Source organism: Aspergillus novofumigatus (assembly GCF_002847465.1).
Source record: "Aspergillus novofumigatus IBT 16806 chromosome Unknown P174scaffold_3, whole genome shotgun sequence".
NCBI lineage: Eukaryota > Fungi > Ascomycota > Eurotiomycetes > Eurotiales > Aspergillaceae > Aspergillus > Aspergillus novofumigatus.
Genome location: NW_020194276.1, coordinates 551083 through 567308, shown reverse-complemented (window position 1 = coordinate 567308; position 16226 = coordinate 551083). Strand labels below are relative to the sequence as shown.

At 49.7% G+C, this 16226-nt stretch overlaps 5 protein-coding genes across 5 annotated transcripts; 2 read left to right on the top strand and 3 right to left on the bottom strand.

Annotated features, from left to right (window-relative positions):
- Positions 1-3180: 3180 nt before the first annotated feature.
- Positions 3181-5809, top strand: P174DRAFT_458591 (glycoside hydrolase family 55 protein; the record flags this gene model as incomplete). Its single annotated transcript, XM_024829687.1, has 5 exons — positions 3181-3484; positions 3538-3996; positions 4053-5232; positions 5287-5379; positions 5431-5809. The coding sequence occupies 5 exons, from the start codon at positions 3181-3183 to the stop codon at positions 5807-5809; spliced, it is 2415 nt and encodes an 804-aa protein (XP_024683587.1).
- A 221-nt stretch (positions 5810-6030) lies between these two features.
- P174DRAFT_458590 (SCP2 sterol-binding domain-containing protein) lies at positions 6031-6574 on the bottom strand (the record flags this gene model as incomplete). Its single annotated transcript, XM_024829686.1, has 2 exons — positions 6031-6194; positions 6271-6574. 2 exons carry the CDS (start codon positions 6572-6574, stop codon positions 6031-6033), a joined length of 468 nt encoding a protein of 155 aa, XP_024683586.1.
- Positions 6575-7897: 1323 nt separating this feature from the next.
- P174DRAFT_449508 (DEAD/DEAH box helicase) lies at positions 7898-12583 on the top strand. The gene is made up of 5 exons (XM_024828851.1): positions 7898-8778; positions 8839-9920; positions 9986-10766; positions 10824-12278; positions 12336-12583. The coding sequence occupies exons 1-5, from the start codon at positions 8392-8394 to the stop codon at positions 12345-12347; spliced, it is 3717 nt and encodes a 1238-aa protein (XP_024683585.1). The 5' UTR covers positions 7898-8391; the 3' UTR covers positions 12348-12583.
- A 402-nt stretch (positions 12584-12985) lies between these two features.
- On the bottom strand, positions 12986-14636 carry P174DRAFT_510858 (Ran family GTP-binding nuclear protein). The gene is made up of 5 exons (XM_024831726.1): positions 14243-14636; positions 13950-14042; positions 13725-13878; positions 13461-13666; positions 12986-13400 (listed from the first exon to the last, which is right to left on the bottom strand). The coding sequence occupies exons 1-5, from the start codon at positions 14303-14305 to the stop codon at positions 13269-13271; spliced, it is 648 nt and encodes a 215-aa protein (XP_024683584.1). The 5' UTR covers positions 14306-14636; the 3' UTR covers positions 12986-13268.
- P174DRAFT_386095 (putative 26S proteasome non-ATPase regulatory subunit Nas2) lies at positions 14622-15920 on the bottom strand. The gene is made up of 4 exons (XM_024823288.1): positions 15668-15920; positions 15533-15605; positions 15124-15479; positions 14622-15073 (listed from the first exon to the last, which is right to left on the bottom strand). The coding sequence occupies exons 1-4, from the start codon at positions 15830-15832 to the stop codon at positions 14939-14941; spliced, it is 729 nt and encodes a 242-aa protein (XP_024683583.1). The 5' UTR covers positions 15833-15920; the 3' UTR covers positions 14622-14938.
- Positions 15921-16226: the final 306 nt, after the last annotated feature.

Below are 16226 nucleotides of genomic sequence, written 5' to 3'. Positions count from 1 at the left end.
CCTTCATCCACTGAGACAGGTTCGACGATCGCGCAAAACTGCAATAAAGCGATTGAGGTTTCCCGTGGGATCTCGCTCGAAAAAGACAGCACGACTTAGTGATTTCGACTGCTGCAAAGCGGCGCGCAGAGACGCGAAGAGGAATATTGATGGCGGTCTTCACAAGCGGCACAAGCGGCGGTAAATTCGCGTTCTCGTGTGGATCAATAGCCAATACTCCGGCTCATTTATCGAAAGCTTTTCGTCAAGCCGTGGGCCAGAGAAAGCAATACGGATTTCGCTTGCTCCGCACAGATCGCGATGCGCGAGAGGCAGCCTGGGCAACGGGGCTCTTGGGAAGAAGAAATAGAATGAGGGTGTAATGGGGGCCAGAGGCGTAAGTTTGGGGCGCTCCAATGCTAGGCGCGAAGTATGTACCTCTTTTCGATGTTCTTTGCCCGGAGAGGATGAGACTGAGCGGGTAAGAGCTATATGCTTTTCCTCAACAGCTACTCGGCTCGCGACTTTTTTCGCCGGTGATGAGAGCCTCTCGCTGGCAGAAAAAGCCAGCATCACGTGATCATGCAGGGTGACGTTCTTGGCACAAATGACATAACAGCCAGCAGGAAGAGACATCCGGCGATGATGATAGAATATGCAGCAGGTTGAGAATTATATGGAGATAATTCGTTTGTCTAGAGAGGTACACGGTACATCATTGTTGCTGCTCTGATTGGTTATGGGCCATATATTGACCTTCTTTATCTTCGCACAACATCAGGCCGTATTGCTGTTACGTGATGGCCAGACAGCAAGTAAAAATACTCCCTACGTAAAGGCGTATTATATGTAATAATACGGTATATCATTACGACATGCCTTCCGTGGTTGCTATGGCACAAACAGCAACGTCAAAACAGCAGCATATTTGATGTCTTTCTGCCAAAGAGTTGCTTGCTAGTCTAGACCTGGTGGAAATTCACCTGATACACATTGCCCGTCCATGAGCGCGGATCTTGAAAGCTTCTATGGCCGTACATGGAGGTTGAGAATGCAATATCATGGAACATCGAAATGCTAAATATATAGTCAAGATTGTTTGAAGATTATTGACGTCGGAAGCTCTCTTGACATTAACGATTCTTATGTCATAATATTTTCTAGCGCGAAGCATTTCCATATAGTCACTCACTTTCGACTCTGGTTTTCAAGTCGAGCAAGCGGATGCAAGCAACGACATATCCTCTCCCCTACAAAAAGAGGCTATCCATCGTTGCTGAGTCCATATTATCCACGCAGCCTCCTGTCAACTCGGAGATTCCTCCTTCCATGCAAACTGTTTCGAGGATTTGATATCGAGTCGTCATTACCGTCGCATCTCCTACGGAGGACAGGGATATCCTGATTCAACCTTCGGTGAAGAGGGAAACTACCCGCCGTCAGGTTGAAACTTCGGAGTCTGATAGCTGCAACAGTGAAGTCAACCTGCCAGCAGTGGCTTGCCGGCCCCAATTAAACGCACATTCATAATGCGGGGGAAGTGCCTGGGCTGTCGTGTGATCTTAGTAGATATCGTTTGCTCAAGCAGGTTTTTTGGCGTACCCAGCGGCTTTCGGAAACCGCTTATTGACCGTTGGATTTCTTTTAGATGCTCAACACCGCAGCCTTCGGAGTTGAAGGACACTTGCCGACGGAGGAGAGACCGTTTTGGCGCCCAAGCTTGATCCGAAACGATGATCGTACGAATGCAAGTGTGGTCTGTGGTTACATTTCTCAGTTGACAGAAGTTACATTTGACGAGCCGTCTGAGATGTGTGGATCTGCCTGCCATGATATACCCTGCGTGGGGTAACCTTATGCCGAAGATTAATATGCCGGTTCTGATATAACGGCTTTTCTATAACAGCTTTGCTATAACGGCATAACGGTATTGGTATAGAGTCTTTAGTATGACGGCTTTGTTATAGACTTACGGTGCACAGTAATCAGTTCTGACGCCTCAGTAGATGAAGTATCATCTATCTACGGTGCAGTTTTACTTAAATGTTCGTCTTAATTCTCAGGCTCAATAGATTGAACCTACGGAGTATGCTGAGCAGATTTCTACTCTGTAGTCTGTACGATGTTGGCAGACTGCGCAGCGCAGTGGATCATCTCTTCCTTGCCCCATAGTCCAGGTACTCCGCATTTCGGTGAGTCGACTGTCCCTGACTCCCTGGACCTGCAGGCTGCAGCGAAGACACTTCTAAATACTTAGCTATTACTCTGTCTGAAACTTCGGCATTCAAGCCTTCCTCTTAAATGAGTTAGGCTGGTGACCTCCTGCATACTACAGTGCTGCTCTATCCCGGTCAGGAGCCGATTTCAAGTCACATTCGCCGAGTCATCTGGGGCGCCTCAGTCACATTGGCATCCCCTGCACGGGATGGACGTGGCTTTTGAATAGTGTCGGAGGCTTTGCCGCTTGGTTCAAAAAGGAATGGCACGGCGAATCAAAGCAAATCGAGTCAGTTTAACATTTACTTTAAATTAAATTTCTTTCATTCAGGACCAAAGATTCATGCCTATCAGCCAGACTATTTGAGAAATTGAGATGGATCAGCCCCCTGATCGGAGTGCGCTCTCACCTCAGTGGCTGCAGGAAACTCTACGACGACTCAGTCCGGCATCATGGCATATCACACCGTCACACCGTATGCCCAATTTTGCTTCTCGAATTGATTGCGTTGCTTCCTCGGAGACGTGTTTTCGACTAGTCACTCATGATGACAGGGTTCAAACCATGTCACTCCGTCCACTCTGCCCTGTTCTTCAGCCGTCTCGCCCAGCTTTCCCCAGCAAGAATGCCGCATTGGAAAGGAGATATTTCCCAATACGGCAATGCCATTTTCTCTTGTGCATGTAGACGCCGCCTGTGGCGTTCGGCTTTTCCCTAGCCCTGCGTCGTGTCATGCCTGATGTGGGGATTTAGGGTAGGCCCGCTGACACCTCAATGAATATGAATGCTTTGGTCGGCTAGGGGGAGTATCCTGGAGACACGTCCACTTTATGTCGTGCTGAAGCGATCGAATTTGAGAATGTGACACTTCGTATGCAGTTCGTTGCATATAAGAATGCGCAAATGCCCCGACTATTGTGATGAAGGGCCCCTTCTTCATCACCCTACTCTCGACCACCTGAGTTGCTTCAGGAAATTCCAAAATGCATGTCAATTGGCTTGCTGCTTCTATTTGGCTCTTTGCCGGAGTGCGCGCCCAGCTTTTCAGCAGCCCTGTTCGTAGCCCCTCGGCTGCACCATCCTCGAGTGTGTCGGGAGTGATCAGCGCCTCCCCGACGGTTGCGGCGGCTGTAGGGCATTCTTCTAACCTTGCTGCAGCCGCAGCTGCAGCGGTTGATGATCCGGCATACTGGCTTGCAGACATCGCTCATCAGGGTATCGCGGCCTTCAATCCAAACCCTTCTTCGTACAAGGTCTTTCGCAATGTCAAGGACTATGGTGCTAAAGGTGCGTCCTCGCGTAACGATACTGGCAGTTCGTGTTCTTATTATAAACTCCAGGTGATGGTGTAACGGATGATACTGCTGCGATCAACGCAGCTATGAGCGATGGGGGTCGTTTCTCCCCAGCGAGTCGCGACTCTTCAACGACAACCCCTGCGATTGTCTACTTCCCAGCCGGCACATATATAATCTCTTCGCCGATCATTGATTACTACTTTACCCAGATTATTGGTAATCCAAACTCGCTTCCTGTCATCAAGGCGACGCCAGGATTCACAGGACTCGGTCTGATAGACGGCGATCAATATCAGAGCGACGGTAACCAGGGCTGGATATCGACCAATGTCTTCTTCAGGCAAATTCGCAATTTGATCCTCGATCTGACTGCTATACCTGCGGGCACTGCTGCCACCGGTATTCATTGGCCTACTGGCCAAGCTACGAGCATTCAAAATGTCCAGATCAGGATGAGTTCTGGCGCGGGGACGCAGCATCAAGGCCTTTTCATTGAGAACGGTAAGCCATAGATTCTGTTCTGTACGAAGCGAAACACAGCTGAGTATTTCCTAAAGGATCTGGCGGTTTTATAACCGACGTTACGACCGTAGGCGGCTTGTATGGCTTCAACATCGGAAACCAGCAATTCACCATGCGCAATCTGCACATTTCAGATGCCGTGGTTGGCATATCCCAGATTTGGAACTGGGGCTGGACATACCAAGGACTTACTCTGACGAACTGCTCCACGGCCTTTTCAATTGCCAACGGCGGTCCTGGAGCTCAGCTGGTTGGATCTGCCATTGTACTTGACAGTACGATTGAGGACTGTCCTGTATTCGTTGAGACAGCCTGGCAGAGCTCGAGCCAGAGCAATGGTAGCTTGATTCTGGAGAATGTGGCCCTCAACAACGTTCCCGTGGCTGTCAAGGGCCCAAGTGGGACAGTCCTTGCCGGGTCAGCGGGAGCCATGACCATCGCTGCGTGGGGTCAGGGACACAAGTATACTCCTTCCGGACCGACCAACTTTCAGGGTGCGATTACTGCGCCAACAAGACCCAGCGCTCTACTGTCTGGTGGAAGATATTACACCAAGTCAAAGCCGCAGTATGAAGCATCTTCGACTTCTTCGTTCCTGAGCGTACGAAGTGCTGGAGCTAAGGGCGATGGCTCTACTGATGACACTGCCGCAATTCAATCTGCTCTTACCACCGCAGTCGGTTCAGGACGAATTGTCTATTTCGATCAGGGTGTGTACAAGGTGACTGGCACACTCTACATCCCCCCTGGCTCGCGGATTGTAGGAGAAGCATATCCGGTCATCATGGCTAGCGGAAGTCGGTGGTCCAACATCAACCAGCCTGTGCCGGTGATTCAAGTTGGTAAGGCAGGCGAGTCTGGAAGCATCGAATGGTCAGACATGATCGTCAGCACGCAAGGCTCGACGCCGGGTGCCGTGCTTATTGAGTGGAATTTGGCGGCAAGTCAAGGCTCAGGCATGTGGGATGTTCACACGCGAATCGGGGGATTTGCGGGATCAAACCTACAAGCCGTACAGTGCCCGACATCTGCAGCTGTCTCGGCAGCCTGCGAAGCGGCTTACATGTCGATGCATATCACGGGCAGTGCCAGTAATGTCTACCTCGAGAATGTTTGGCTGTGGACAGCCGATCATGACCTCGACAACGGTGGCGATACCCGAATCTCTGTCTACACTGGCCGAGGGCTTCTGGTAGAAGGAAAGAACATTTGGCTGTAAGTCATAGGCCCACTCGCAGGTTTTTGTCTTCAAACTGACTTCAGTTTCAGGTACGGTACCGGTGTTGAGCACCATTCGCTGTATCAGTATCAGTTCTCGGGCTCTCAGTCCGTCGTTACGAGCTTCATCCAGACAGAAACACCGTGAGTTAATAATTGCCGTTTCAGTAAGAATTATCTTACTGACCAAATCAGATACTACCAACCTAACCCCAACGCAGCCAATGGCCCATATCCTAGGAACACCGCTCTGAACGACCCAGACTACAGCAGCTGCCTACCCGGGAACTGCGATGCGCTCGGTCTCCGGGTCTTGAACAGCCAGAACACTCTGATCTACGGTGCAGGGCTCTACAGTTTCTTCAACTCCTATAGCACCTCCTGCTCCGACTACCCGGGCGGGAAATGTCAGAGTGAAATCTTTAGCATCGAGGGCAGCACCAGCGGGCTGGTTGTCTACGCTCTAAGCACGGTGGGAACGACGAACATGATCGTGAAGGACGGGGTCTCGCTGGCGGTGTACAGCGATAATCTTGCTACATACGCGGACACGATCGCTTATTTTACCTTGTAGGGGTTCTATCCGGCAGCTTGCCATTCTTGCCTTCTTAGCTGCGGCTACTTTCTCTTCTTGCAGTTTAATACTGTCGTTTCCTTCAATTGCCCATCTTCCAGACAACATTTGAACCCTGTGTGAATACAAATAGAATGATAGGACATGTGTATTCGTTATGTAGCAAATAAATACATCGTCGAGAAAAAAGCGATCCAGAAAAAGCGAGCACGAAGGGGTATCTATAGCTTAGCCTTGCTCTGCGCCTTCTTAAGCACAGGCTCCATCTTCGTCGCCTTCATGATGTTCCCCTTGATCTTGAGCTTGCCGCCCATGAAGAGCCGCTGCGCATTCGCCTTGCCGCTAACCAGGGAAGCGAAGTCGGCGTCGGAGAGGGAGAGAGTCACTATGCATTCAATTCATGTCAGCTTGACCGCATCCAACCCACTCCACTGATCCTTAGAAGAGGGATGTAAACGAACCATCAGCCTTTCCACCGGCGGGGGCAGCACCCTTGCCGACGACGCCCTTGTCCTTGAGATCGAGGTACCAGCTCTCCTCCTGGCCGGAGGCGTTCTTGAGGTTAAACGCGACGATGGCCTTGGCGTTCTTGATGGCGTCTTTGCGCTCGGCTTCGTCGGACTGGAGGGCGGAGTTGATCACGTCGAAGGCGGCGGAGGAGGGGAAGGCGTCTGTTGTTTTCCTCGGGGGGTTTATTAGTTGGGCTTGCGCTTCTGGTCGGTTGGTTGGGTGGTGTGGGGATGACGTACCGTTCTTGAGAGACATGGTGATGGATTGTATGACTTTTGGGTTTTGAGGGTTGGATGAAGGAGTGATGGATAGTTGGTAGTACGAAGTCAGATACGATAGAAGGAGGAGAAGAAGACTGGGGATATTGTTCTTCTTATTAGGTCGTTATTAGCTGGGATTTGGATTACGATCAGCTTCCCCGGAGAGTTCGGGGCAGACATGTGAATTCCGCTGGGGGCGGTCGGGGGATCTTCATAGCATGGCGCTGTCAGCTTTCGAACTTGCCGAGGCTGGAGGCTCCCTGTGATTGATCGCTGAGATTCCATGGAATGGGTAACCTTCAATTTCGATGATGCATTGTGCATTCTGTCTTTACCTATTTCATACAGACCATCATTGAAATCGAGACAGTCTCCTATACGGAGTGCGAATAGAGAGTGTAGATATGCGTCGCTACAGAACAATATATCCTCAGGCGAAGGGACTTGTACCATTACAAAATCGGCGAGCACTCAGAAGATGAAGAGACAGTACTTGAATCCAGGAACAGACCAGCAATAGATTGGCTACGGCACAATACTGATGAATTTCTCCCCACCCTATGCCTATCTGAGTGGCTTCAACCATACTCAGAACAGAAAGCGATGCGAGAACTTACTCAACCTAGTCTCAACGACCAGCACAAGCACTTGAGAAATCCACATGGGCCGGTTCATTCCCCCGATGCTTCCTCGTTACACGGTTAAATTGTTGTTCCAGCCATAGCAGTGATCCCGACTAATGTTTTGGATGCTAAAATTGGATAAAGGAAAATGATCGTGTGCTTGAGATTTTATACATATAATGATGCGCTATCAGCCAGCATAATTGATCTCATAGTGGTCCCCTTACGGGAAATTCTTGCTAGGATAATTCTAGCCTGTAAATCAAGTACAACGTCTGCTCGATATCAACATAAAGAGGATCTTCCCTTGTAGCAGTTGATGGCTTAGATGGGAATCATGGCTGTGAATCAACTCATTGCGGTTGAGGAATTTGTGAAATCCTCACAGGGGTGAGACGATGTTTTGCGAAAGCATATTGTATGGCCGGACGAGTTAAGTCTCTGCAGACTATAATTGCTTTGCTTCAAAAACAGTAGAAGGCGACCGTTCCTATTCAGATAATATGAAGTGATCACTGAGCGTCATTATTGTGAGTGTTCTAAGAGTATTTGTCCTTGATGAGCTTGTTCCAATTCAAGACGTCGTCAGAGTGAGAGACAAGTAGCAAAAATTCGATATTCCTCAATGGGAACCATGGATATTGTTAGACGTTGAAATTTCTGGAGTCATTATGACCAGAATCCCCTCAATGTGCCGACCTGTCAACAATAACCTGAGTGACAGAAAGAGAAATCAATGAAGTGAAAAAATTGATCCAGTGAAGTATCCGCGCTGTCGCCACCGTGTTGGATACATCTCCTTCCCAGCTCCTACTCCCTTTCCAAAGTCAACTAGACACACACTCTTTAAATCTCGATTGCGCTGGTCAGAGAAAGCAACAGAGGAAGTCAGAAACTCCTCCAGGACTGCTCAGCCTTCCCTAACTCTTTGTCTCGACCGTGTTACACGCTTTATCTCTGTTGCTTTTTTCTGCCAAGAAGGACCACCAGAATCCTTAAACCATCAACTCCTTTGAGTCTCTTCAACTGTTTACCATCTTCTTCGATTCTTTTCAATGCCACTCATTTAACATCCATCTAAGATTAGTGGACAGTGTATTGAACTTTTTTTCGCCACTTGGCTAGTGAATCTGTTACTCTCTAGGCGACAGGCTGTTTCTCGACAGGCTGGGAGTGCCTCCACGCAAACATGGCAAATATCGCGGAGGATGCGTCCATTGACGATCTCGAGGACGATCTTCAACTGCATCAAGTCATTCTGCAAAGCTTAAATGAGCAAAGGCCAAATGCTGTCGAAGAGAGACAAGAAATACTCGACATTATCAGAGACTTGGAGACGCGCCTTGCACGACTGCGTCGGGGCAGCCAAGCTACTCCTGAAACACTTTCTCCGGTTGCCCGTTCGGGTACGCCTGGGTCGCCATTGTCTCAGGCACAGCTGGACGGCGCCGCTCTTCCACGTTCAAACGGTGCTTTGAGTCCTCCTCAGTGGGGTAGCTCTGCTATGTCTCCTCCGAGACGGCCATATCAGCCTGGACTTGACATAAGCCCATATCGACCTGGACTCCCCATAAGCGTAGGTCGTTCCTCAGGGACTATATCAAGAGCGTCAACAGAAAATGCTAACAATAGCAAGAGATCGAGCTCATACGGTTATGACGACGATGACCTAGATCGGTCACTTGGAGGAGGATCGACGCACAGGCGTGCTTCCTCAAGCTCTAGCTCTGCGATGTCCGCTTCGAGGGAACCTGCAGGTCTTCCTGAGGAAGCTGAATCCAGTCGGAAGCGCCGGCGTCAGAGTTCTAGCGGAGACCTTAACTTTTTACGGCCACAGAAGCGAGCGACAGACGACAGACGTCCTTCTAACTCTAGCACAGTGTCGTCTCACACTCATCAGAGCCAATTGAATGATGAGTCTGAGGAACTGAAGCGACTTTTGGGCTTAGATAATGACGATACTCTGCGCGCACTCCAGGAAGAGCAGAGAAAAGCAGAGCAATGGCTCGAAGAGCGAAAGGAGCAGGAGCGTCGTGACGAAGAGTATGCCCGTATGCTCATGAACGGGCTGTATGAACCTCCTCGTCCAGCCTCAGCTCGCAGCACCGCCTCTACGAATTATGCACGGTCGTCCATGCGGTTTCCCTCTGAAGCTACCCTGGTATATCGCGGCGAAGCGGGACCATCTTCCATTCCCGAGCATCGTTCCATCAATACGCCACTTGTGGATCGTCTTGTGGATCGTTCGCGCTCATCCTACAGCATTCCGTCAACGCCTGAATCGGGACATTCAGAAGTACAGCATCTACCACTTATTACCTTGCGCGATAGTGATGACAGCGATATAGCAGAGATCTCACCCCGAGATTTCCACAGTGGTCAGGCCAGACCCCAAAGCCATCACAGACTGTATCCGAGCTATAATACCCGTCCGGGTCATTCTTCAAATCGTCGGAGCGTGGCAACCGAGCTGGCAAGATACGCCCCAGTTACTCAACCTTCGATTCCACCGGGATACAGTGCGCCTCAAGGTTCTGTGTATGGGCCCAATGTCTTGCAGAATACTATGGCAAGGCTTCAAGCAAGCCGGCAGATGTTAGAGCAGGCGGGAAGATCGGTCTTTGAAGGATTTTCGTCGTACTTCTCACCCTCAGGCTCTTCCGGCTTCCCCACTGGACTTTCTGCTGATGATTACTATGCTTCGTTGAAGGGCTACAGGTATGCTGCCCTGCGCCTTGAGATTGCAACTTGCATCATTATGCTAACAATATTTCTCGATCTAGTGATTTCTATGAGCCTGGTGTGGATCCCAAGCAAGTCCAGGAAGAAATCAAACAATTGCTCGAAACGATCAGACCAGACACCGAAATTGCCAAGGAAAAGCGGGAAGGCACCCCAGAGGCGCTTAGATACACTTTGCTGGAGCATCAGAAACTGGGGCTTACCTGGATGAAGACCATGGAAGAGAGCGAAAAGAAAGGCGGTATCCTGGCCGACGACATGGGTTTGGGAAAGACCATACAAGCCATTGCTCTCATGGTGTCCCGCCCGTCTACGGATCCAGAGCGGAAACCCACACTGATTGTTGCTCCGGTCTCTTTAATGCAGCAGTGGAAGCGAGAGATTCAGAAGGCTGTCAAGCCGGGTAGGCATCAACTTTCAGTCTATGTTTTACACGGTGACAAGCGAGCGGTCAGCTACAGAGACCTGAAAGACTACGACGTGGTCCTCACCACGTTCGGAACTTTGTCCTCGGAACTGAAGCGCAGGGAAAAGTATGACGAACTACAGTCGGCTGGCGCGAATGAGGAGGCTTTATCCCGAACTTTGCTGAAAAACCTGCCATGCCTCGGCCCGAGCAGTCTGTGGCACCGAATCATCATAGACGAAGCTCAGTGCATCAAGAATCGAAATACGAGATCCGCGCAAGCATGTTGCCGTCTCAATTCCACCTATCGTTGGTGTATGAGCGGAACTCCAATGATGAACACTGTCGAAGAACTACATTCATTGTTGAAATTCCTCCGGATCAGACCCTATTCCAGCATCGATCGTTTCAACAAGGTAAGTGTCGATGATCACGCCGTGTTCGGCTAATGGAAGGTTGACCAATCTTTTCAGGACTTCACCCGACCACTCAAGGGTCCGCCTGGCGAGCCTCGCGATAAAGCTATGCAACAACTGCAGGTTCTGGTGAAGGCGGTTCTGCTTAGACGGACCAAGACATCGAAGATTGACGGCCAGCCGATCCTACGGCTTCCACCCAGGGTTTTAGAGAAGGTGCATGCTGTGTTCAGCGAGGATGAACAGGCCATCTACGATGCGCTTGAGAGCAAAACTCAGGTTCAGTTCAACAAGTATCTCAGGGCTAACGCCATTGGAAGAAACTACTCCAACATCCTCGTTCTGCTTCTTCGGCTTCGTCAGGCTTGCTGCCACCCACACTTGATGACTGATTTTAGTGTCGAGGTCAATGCTGCTACTGACGAGTTGGACCTTGTTGCCAATGCGAAAGCTTTCGGAGACGAGGTTGTGGTTCGTCTCAAGGAGAACGAAAATCTTGAGTGCCCCATTTGTATCGACGCAGTTGACAATCCCATTATATTTTTTCCATGCGGTCATAGCGCTTGTGCCGAGTGTTTCTCAAGGATGACCGATCCCTCGCTTGCCGTGCAGCGCGGTGAAGATGGTGCAGCGGAGATCAAATGTCCGAACTGTCGCGGTCGTGTCGATCCGAAGAAGGTCACCGACCATCTGACGTTCAAGAAGGTTCATTCTCCGGATGCGGATGATCCCGATCAAGTGGGGTCCCTTAAGCCTCTTCGTGACGAAGAAGATGATGACGATAGCGATGACGACGACGATGATGACGATGACAGTTTGTCTCGATTCATCGTTGATGACGAGGATGACCCAGCATCAGTCGGAAAGTCCAAGGCAAAGAAGGGAAAGAAAGCCAAGAAGACCAAGAAGAGCCTTGCGGAACTCAAGAAGGAGGCATCGAAGAATATCAAGTCGAAACAAAAGTACCTTCGCCGATTGGAGAAAACCTGGGTCACCAGTGCAAAGATTGAGAAGACTCTCGAAATCCTTCAGGAGATCCAGGACCGAGAGGATAGCGAGAAGACGATCATTTTTAGCCAGTTCACATCGCTGCTGGATCTCCTCGAGGTCCCAATCGTGCGTCGAGGCTGGGGCTATCGCCGCTATGACGGCAGCATGAGACCTGGTGATCGAAATGCCGCCGTTCTGGAATTCACCGACAACCCAGACTGCAAGATTATGCTGGTTTCCCTGAAAGCCGGCAACGCGGGCCTGAACCTCGTCGCTGCATCTCAGGTCATCATCTTCGACCCCTTCTGGAACCCCTACATCGAGGACCAGGCCATCGACCGCGCTCATCGCATTGGACAGATGCGCCAGGTTCATATCCATCGAATCCTTGTACAAAAGACAGTCGAGGACCGTATCCTTGAACTTCAGGAGAAAAAGCGCGAGGTTATTGATGGTGCTCTGGACGAGAAGGCCCAGAAGAAGGTGTCTCGCCTGGGAACTCAGGAACTGGCCTATTTATTCGTATGCGAGCCCATCCTCCAAACGTTTTTACTAGAGACTAACTAAACTTTGCTACAGGGCGTTCGGTAACGGCTCCTTATATTTCGATATGCGCGGTATGGCGTTGGCGGCATTCTGCTCTCGGATTCAACTTTACTTCAGATACGATACCCTACATCGCTACCTTTCCCCTTCTTATTTTGTATTTGACTTCTTTTCTATCTACATTCCGGACAAGTTCGTATCTATCATCTGCGATATCATTAGACTCAGAGCAGCAGATAGAATGCAGTCTCGATCCTTAATCATAGATTTCATGCTATGTCATAAATCCATGCTCGCGTACATCCATAATGACTCGCCAATCTACATAAGTAGAGTCCAAGTTCCTGGGAGAGGTATACAACCGGGTGAGACATACCACTAGTGTTGTTCTTTTGACCTAATCCAATAAAAGAAAGCCTATGACGTCACCCACAATGAATCAATTAATTCAAGAGGTTGTTCCTTGGAATTCCAGGGACTCAATAAGATACCATATGGGGCGAATGTTTGCTACCTTATGGATGTCATGGATTGGTCTACCTAAGTAGTAGATATGTCTATTTGCCCTGCAGTAGCTTACGCTGTAAGGCTATGTATGGGAGTAAGAGGAGTAACCCCCTCAAAAGCAAAGAGACGGTAGAGAGGTATGAAAACTTTTTTTCGACCATCCGTAGATAGCCCCAATCTTGTGAACAGATTTGCTTTTTTGTTGTCGTAAATAGAGTTATCATCTGCGAGAAAGAAAGGGAAAAAAGGGAGAAAAATTGTGATAAGCGTCTAAACTACTAGTTGTGTAAGATTCCAATGCATGACAGTGCCGACCTTTCCCTTCAGGCTATTTCCACCGACCGCTATCGTTGTATCGTAACTCAAGGCATGGCGTAACGAATCCAAATGACCGGGAGGAAACCGCAGGCATGGATGAATGACCGCAATTCGCCCCCCGATCCGATCTGTGCGATACGCTTACAGATCAGCATCCTCCTCGTCGGGCAGAGGCATGGCAGCGGCAGTCGCCATCTCCTTCTCGTACTCAGCCATGAGCTCGGGGTTGACAGCGACCTCAGGAGGAGCAAGAGCAGGGGCAGCAACGAATTCCTGAGTCGGCGTGTTAGTTGAAAGTGCAACCACAAGGCTATATACGCGCGTAAAACTCACCAGGGCGGCGTTGCCGACCAGCTTGCGGGCGAGCCACAGGAAGGGCTTCTCGAAGTTGTAGTTGGACTTGGCCGAGATATCGTAGTACTGCAGGTTCTTCTTGCGGTGGAAAGTGATGGTCTTGGCCTTCACCTTGCGCTCCTTAACATCGACCTTGTTACCGCAGAGAACGATGGGGATGTTCTCGCAGACACGGACGAGATCACCTGTTTTGTGATGATCAGTATGGCCACCACTCTCCACGATAAGTTGACAATAACTTACGGTGCCAGTTGGGGACGTTCTTGTACGTGATACGGGAGGTGACATCGAACATGATGATACCGCACTGGCCGTTGATGTAGTATCCATCTCTCAGACCGCCGAACTTCTCCTGACCGGCTGTGTCCCATACATCGAACTGGATCGTTCCCAGGTTCTATCGCGAAAGGTTAGTCGTCTCGGAGAAGCAAAGTGGAACGATAGAGCGGGGTTGCGGGCGGGGCATACGGTGGTGAAAGTCAGAGGGTGCACTTCGACACCGAGAGTTGCAATGTACTTCTTTTCGAATTCACCAGTAAGGTGGCGCTTGACGAAGGTGGTCTACAAGGTATGAATGTTAGCGATCCTGCGAGGAACTTCGACACTGGGTGATTTTTTTTTTTTCTCGTTGGCGGGCGGGGGCGACGAAGAAATCAAGTGAACGCAAGTAGGTCAATGAGCGTCGACCCTTGGTAGAATGCAGGCAGAGCAAGATACTGCATGTCAAGAGTGAAAAGCAATATGAGGGTGATTTTACTTGCCTTACCAGTACCACCATCACCAACAAGGACGAGCTTGAAGGTTGGTGTAGTAGGAGCAGCCATAGCGATGATTCTGTGATGTTTGAAAATGGAAAACAGTCAAGTCGCGGAAAAAAATCACGCTGTATTTATATTATGGAAAGTCGTCAAAAAATATGCGACAGTTGATGGAGAGAAGTGTGTTCAACAGAACGGCTGAAGCCAGGGAGAAGCAGAGCGAAAGACTATTCTGCTGATGGAATTTTTGCCCCGAGTCGGTCACAACAGGTTGAAGTCACGTGTTGTTGCCTGAGGATGACAGTGCCCCGCGAGATAGCAGTCCAAGGACGCCTGAGGGCAGGTGAAGCCAGTAGATCTACGAAAAACAACGCTTTGCAGAGTACAATTTTCCCAATTATCTCTCTTGATTTGTCCATGTTCTACATCTTTTACAGATTAGGCACGAAGGTACCTTGGAGTTCCATGCATCAATTATTAATACATTCTTTCTCGGATTTCAGGTCTCCGCTTGCAGCCTAAACAAACAGTAACGCCAATTTATGCTTGATCCTACCTTCGACTCGATCATAAAAGCCATACCGCATTTCTCGTCAGAGCACAAGAAGAGGAGCAAGGCACGAGCAGAGGTCATGACGAAATTACATTTCCTCCTGCAGTGCCATTGAGCCAGTGTCAATCTGGCCTGCGGTTCTCCTGTTACAGTGGAACAAGGTGACAACCTAACAAACCACGACCTCCCCAATCACGGCGTGGTATGAGTTCTAAACTCAGCTCAGTAGTGTCATTGGACGCAGGTCCGTCCTTTCTTACGATCTTGACGACGATTGTGCGCTGCGTAAAGTCAGCCAGGTGTAGCTTGGGAAGAGGATGCGACCACTTACTCCTTCGTTCTGTTGCACTGTTTGTGCTACCTTAGATAGACGTTCGTGATTGATCCAGTTCACATTTCCGAAGCTTCGTATGGTGTCCCCGGCCTTCAACCCAGCCTGATCCGCAGGACTACCAGGCACCACGCTGTTCACCTTGGCAAATGGCGTCCCAATAATTTCAGCATCTGATAAACTGCTCTCACCCAAGTTGCTTCGTTGAACTGCAGTCCCGTTCATGCCGCCAGCGGCAACGGCGGCTTGCGCACGTTGAAGACTGGCGAAATGCTCATGGAGACCCTTTTCGAGATGCTTCATCACTTCTTTGTGGTCTGTTCGCAGGTGGATTATTCGTGCTCGTGTCGTGCGGACTATGCTTCAGATTTAGTTTCCGTACCGCATATGGAAATCCGATGAAACTTACTCTGCGCAACGTCGATATCGTCTCGCGGAAAACCATCAAAGGTCGTGAGGGACGTGTTCATATTCACGCCATGCTGTAAACACACATTGTCAGTCGTAACATCCGGAGATGTCTGGATAAATCCGATCGACTCACAGACGTCAACACGGCGCTAAGGGCCGACAGTTCTGCTTCGATGCGTTCCTTCTCTTGCATCAGGTCCACCATGGTCAGCTTGGACAGGTCGCGGGGAACCCCTCCGGACGTAGGTCCAGAGGGTACAGTGGGGGCGTGAATATTATCGTTCATGGGTATTCCCATCCCTTGATGACAAGGTATAGTTAGACCATCGTAGTGCTATTTGGTAAGTTGTTGGTTGTAGTCGAAGAGAGCTAACTGATGGGCGACAGTGGCGGGTCCACCTGAAAGATAAGTCGATAACCTGCGGGGTCGGAAAGGCCGCTTTGCTGTTCTAGGCACATCAAGCTTCCATTTTCCACTAATTGTCTACACTGGAGAGTATAGGTAGATTCAAGCCAACAAAGAATGAAATAGACTTTTTCACTTACTCCTGTGTTTGTATTTCCTTTCGTGCATTTCATCAACCAAGAAGGATGCTATGAACGTGTTGTCGCAGTGTTCTCCTGCTATACCTCTCTAGAGAACATGACAAGCAGAATGATGCAGAAACGCAAGGCAAACAGAAGGTGGATGG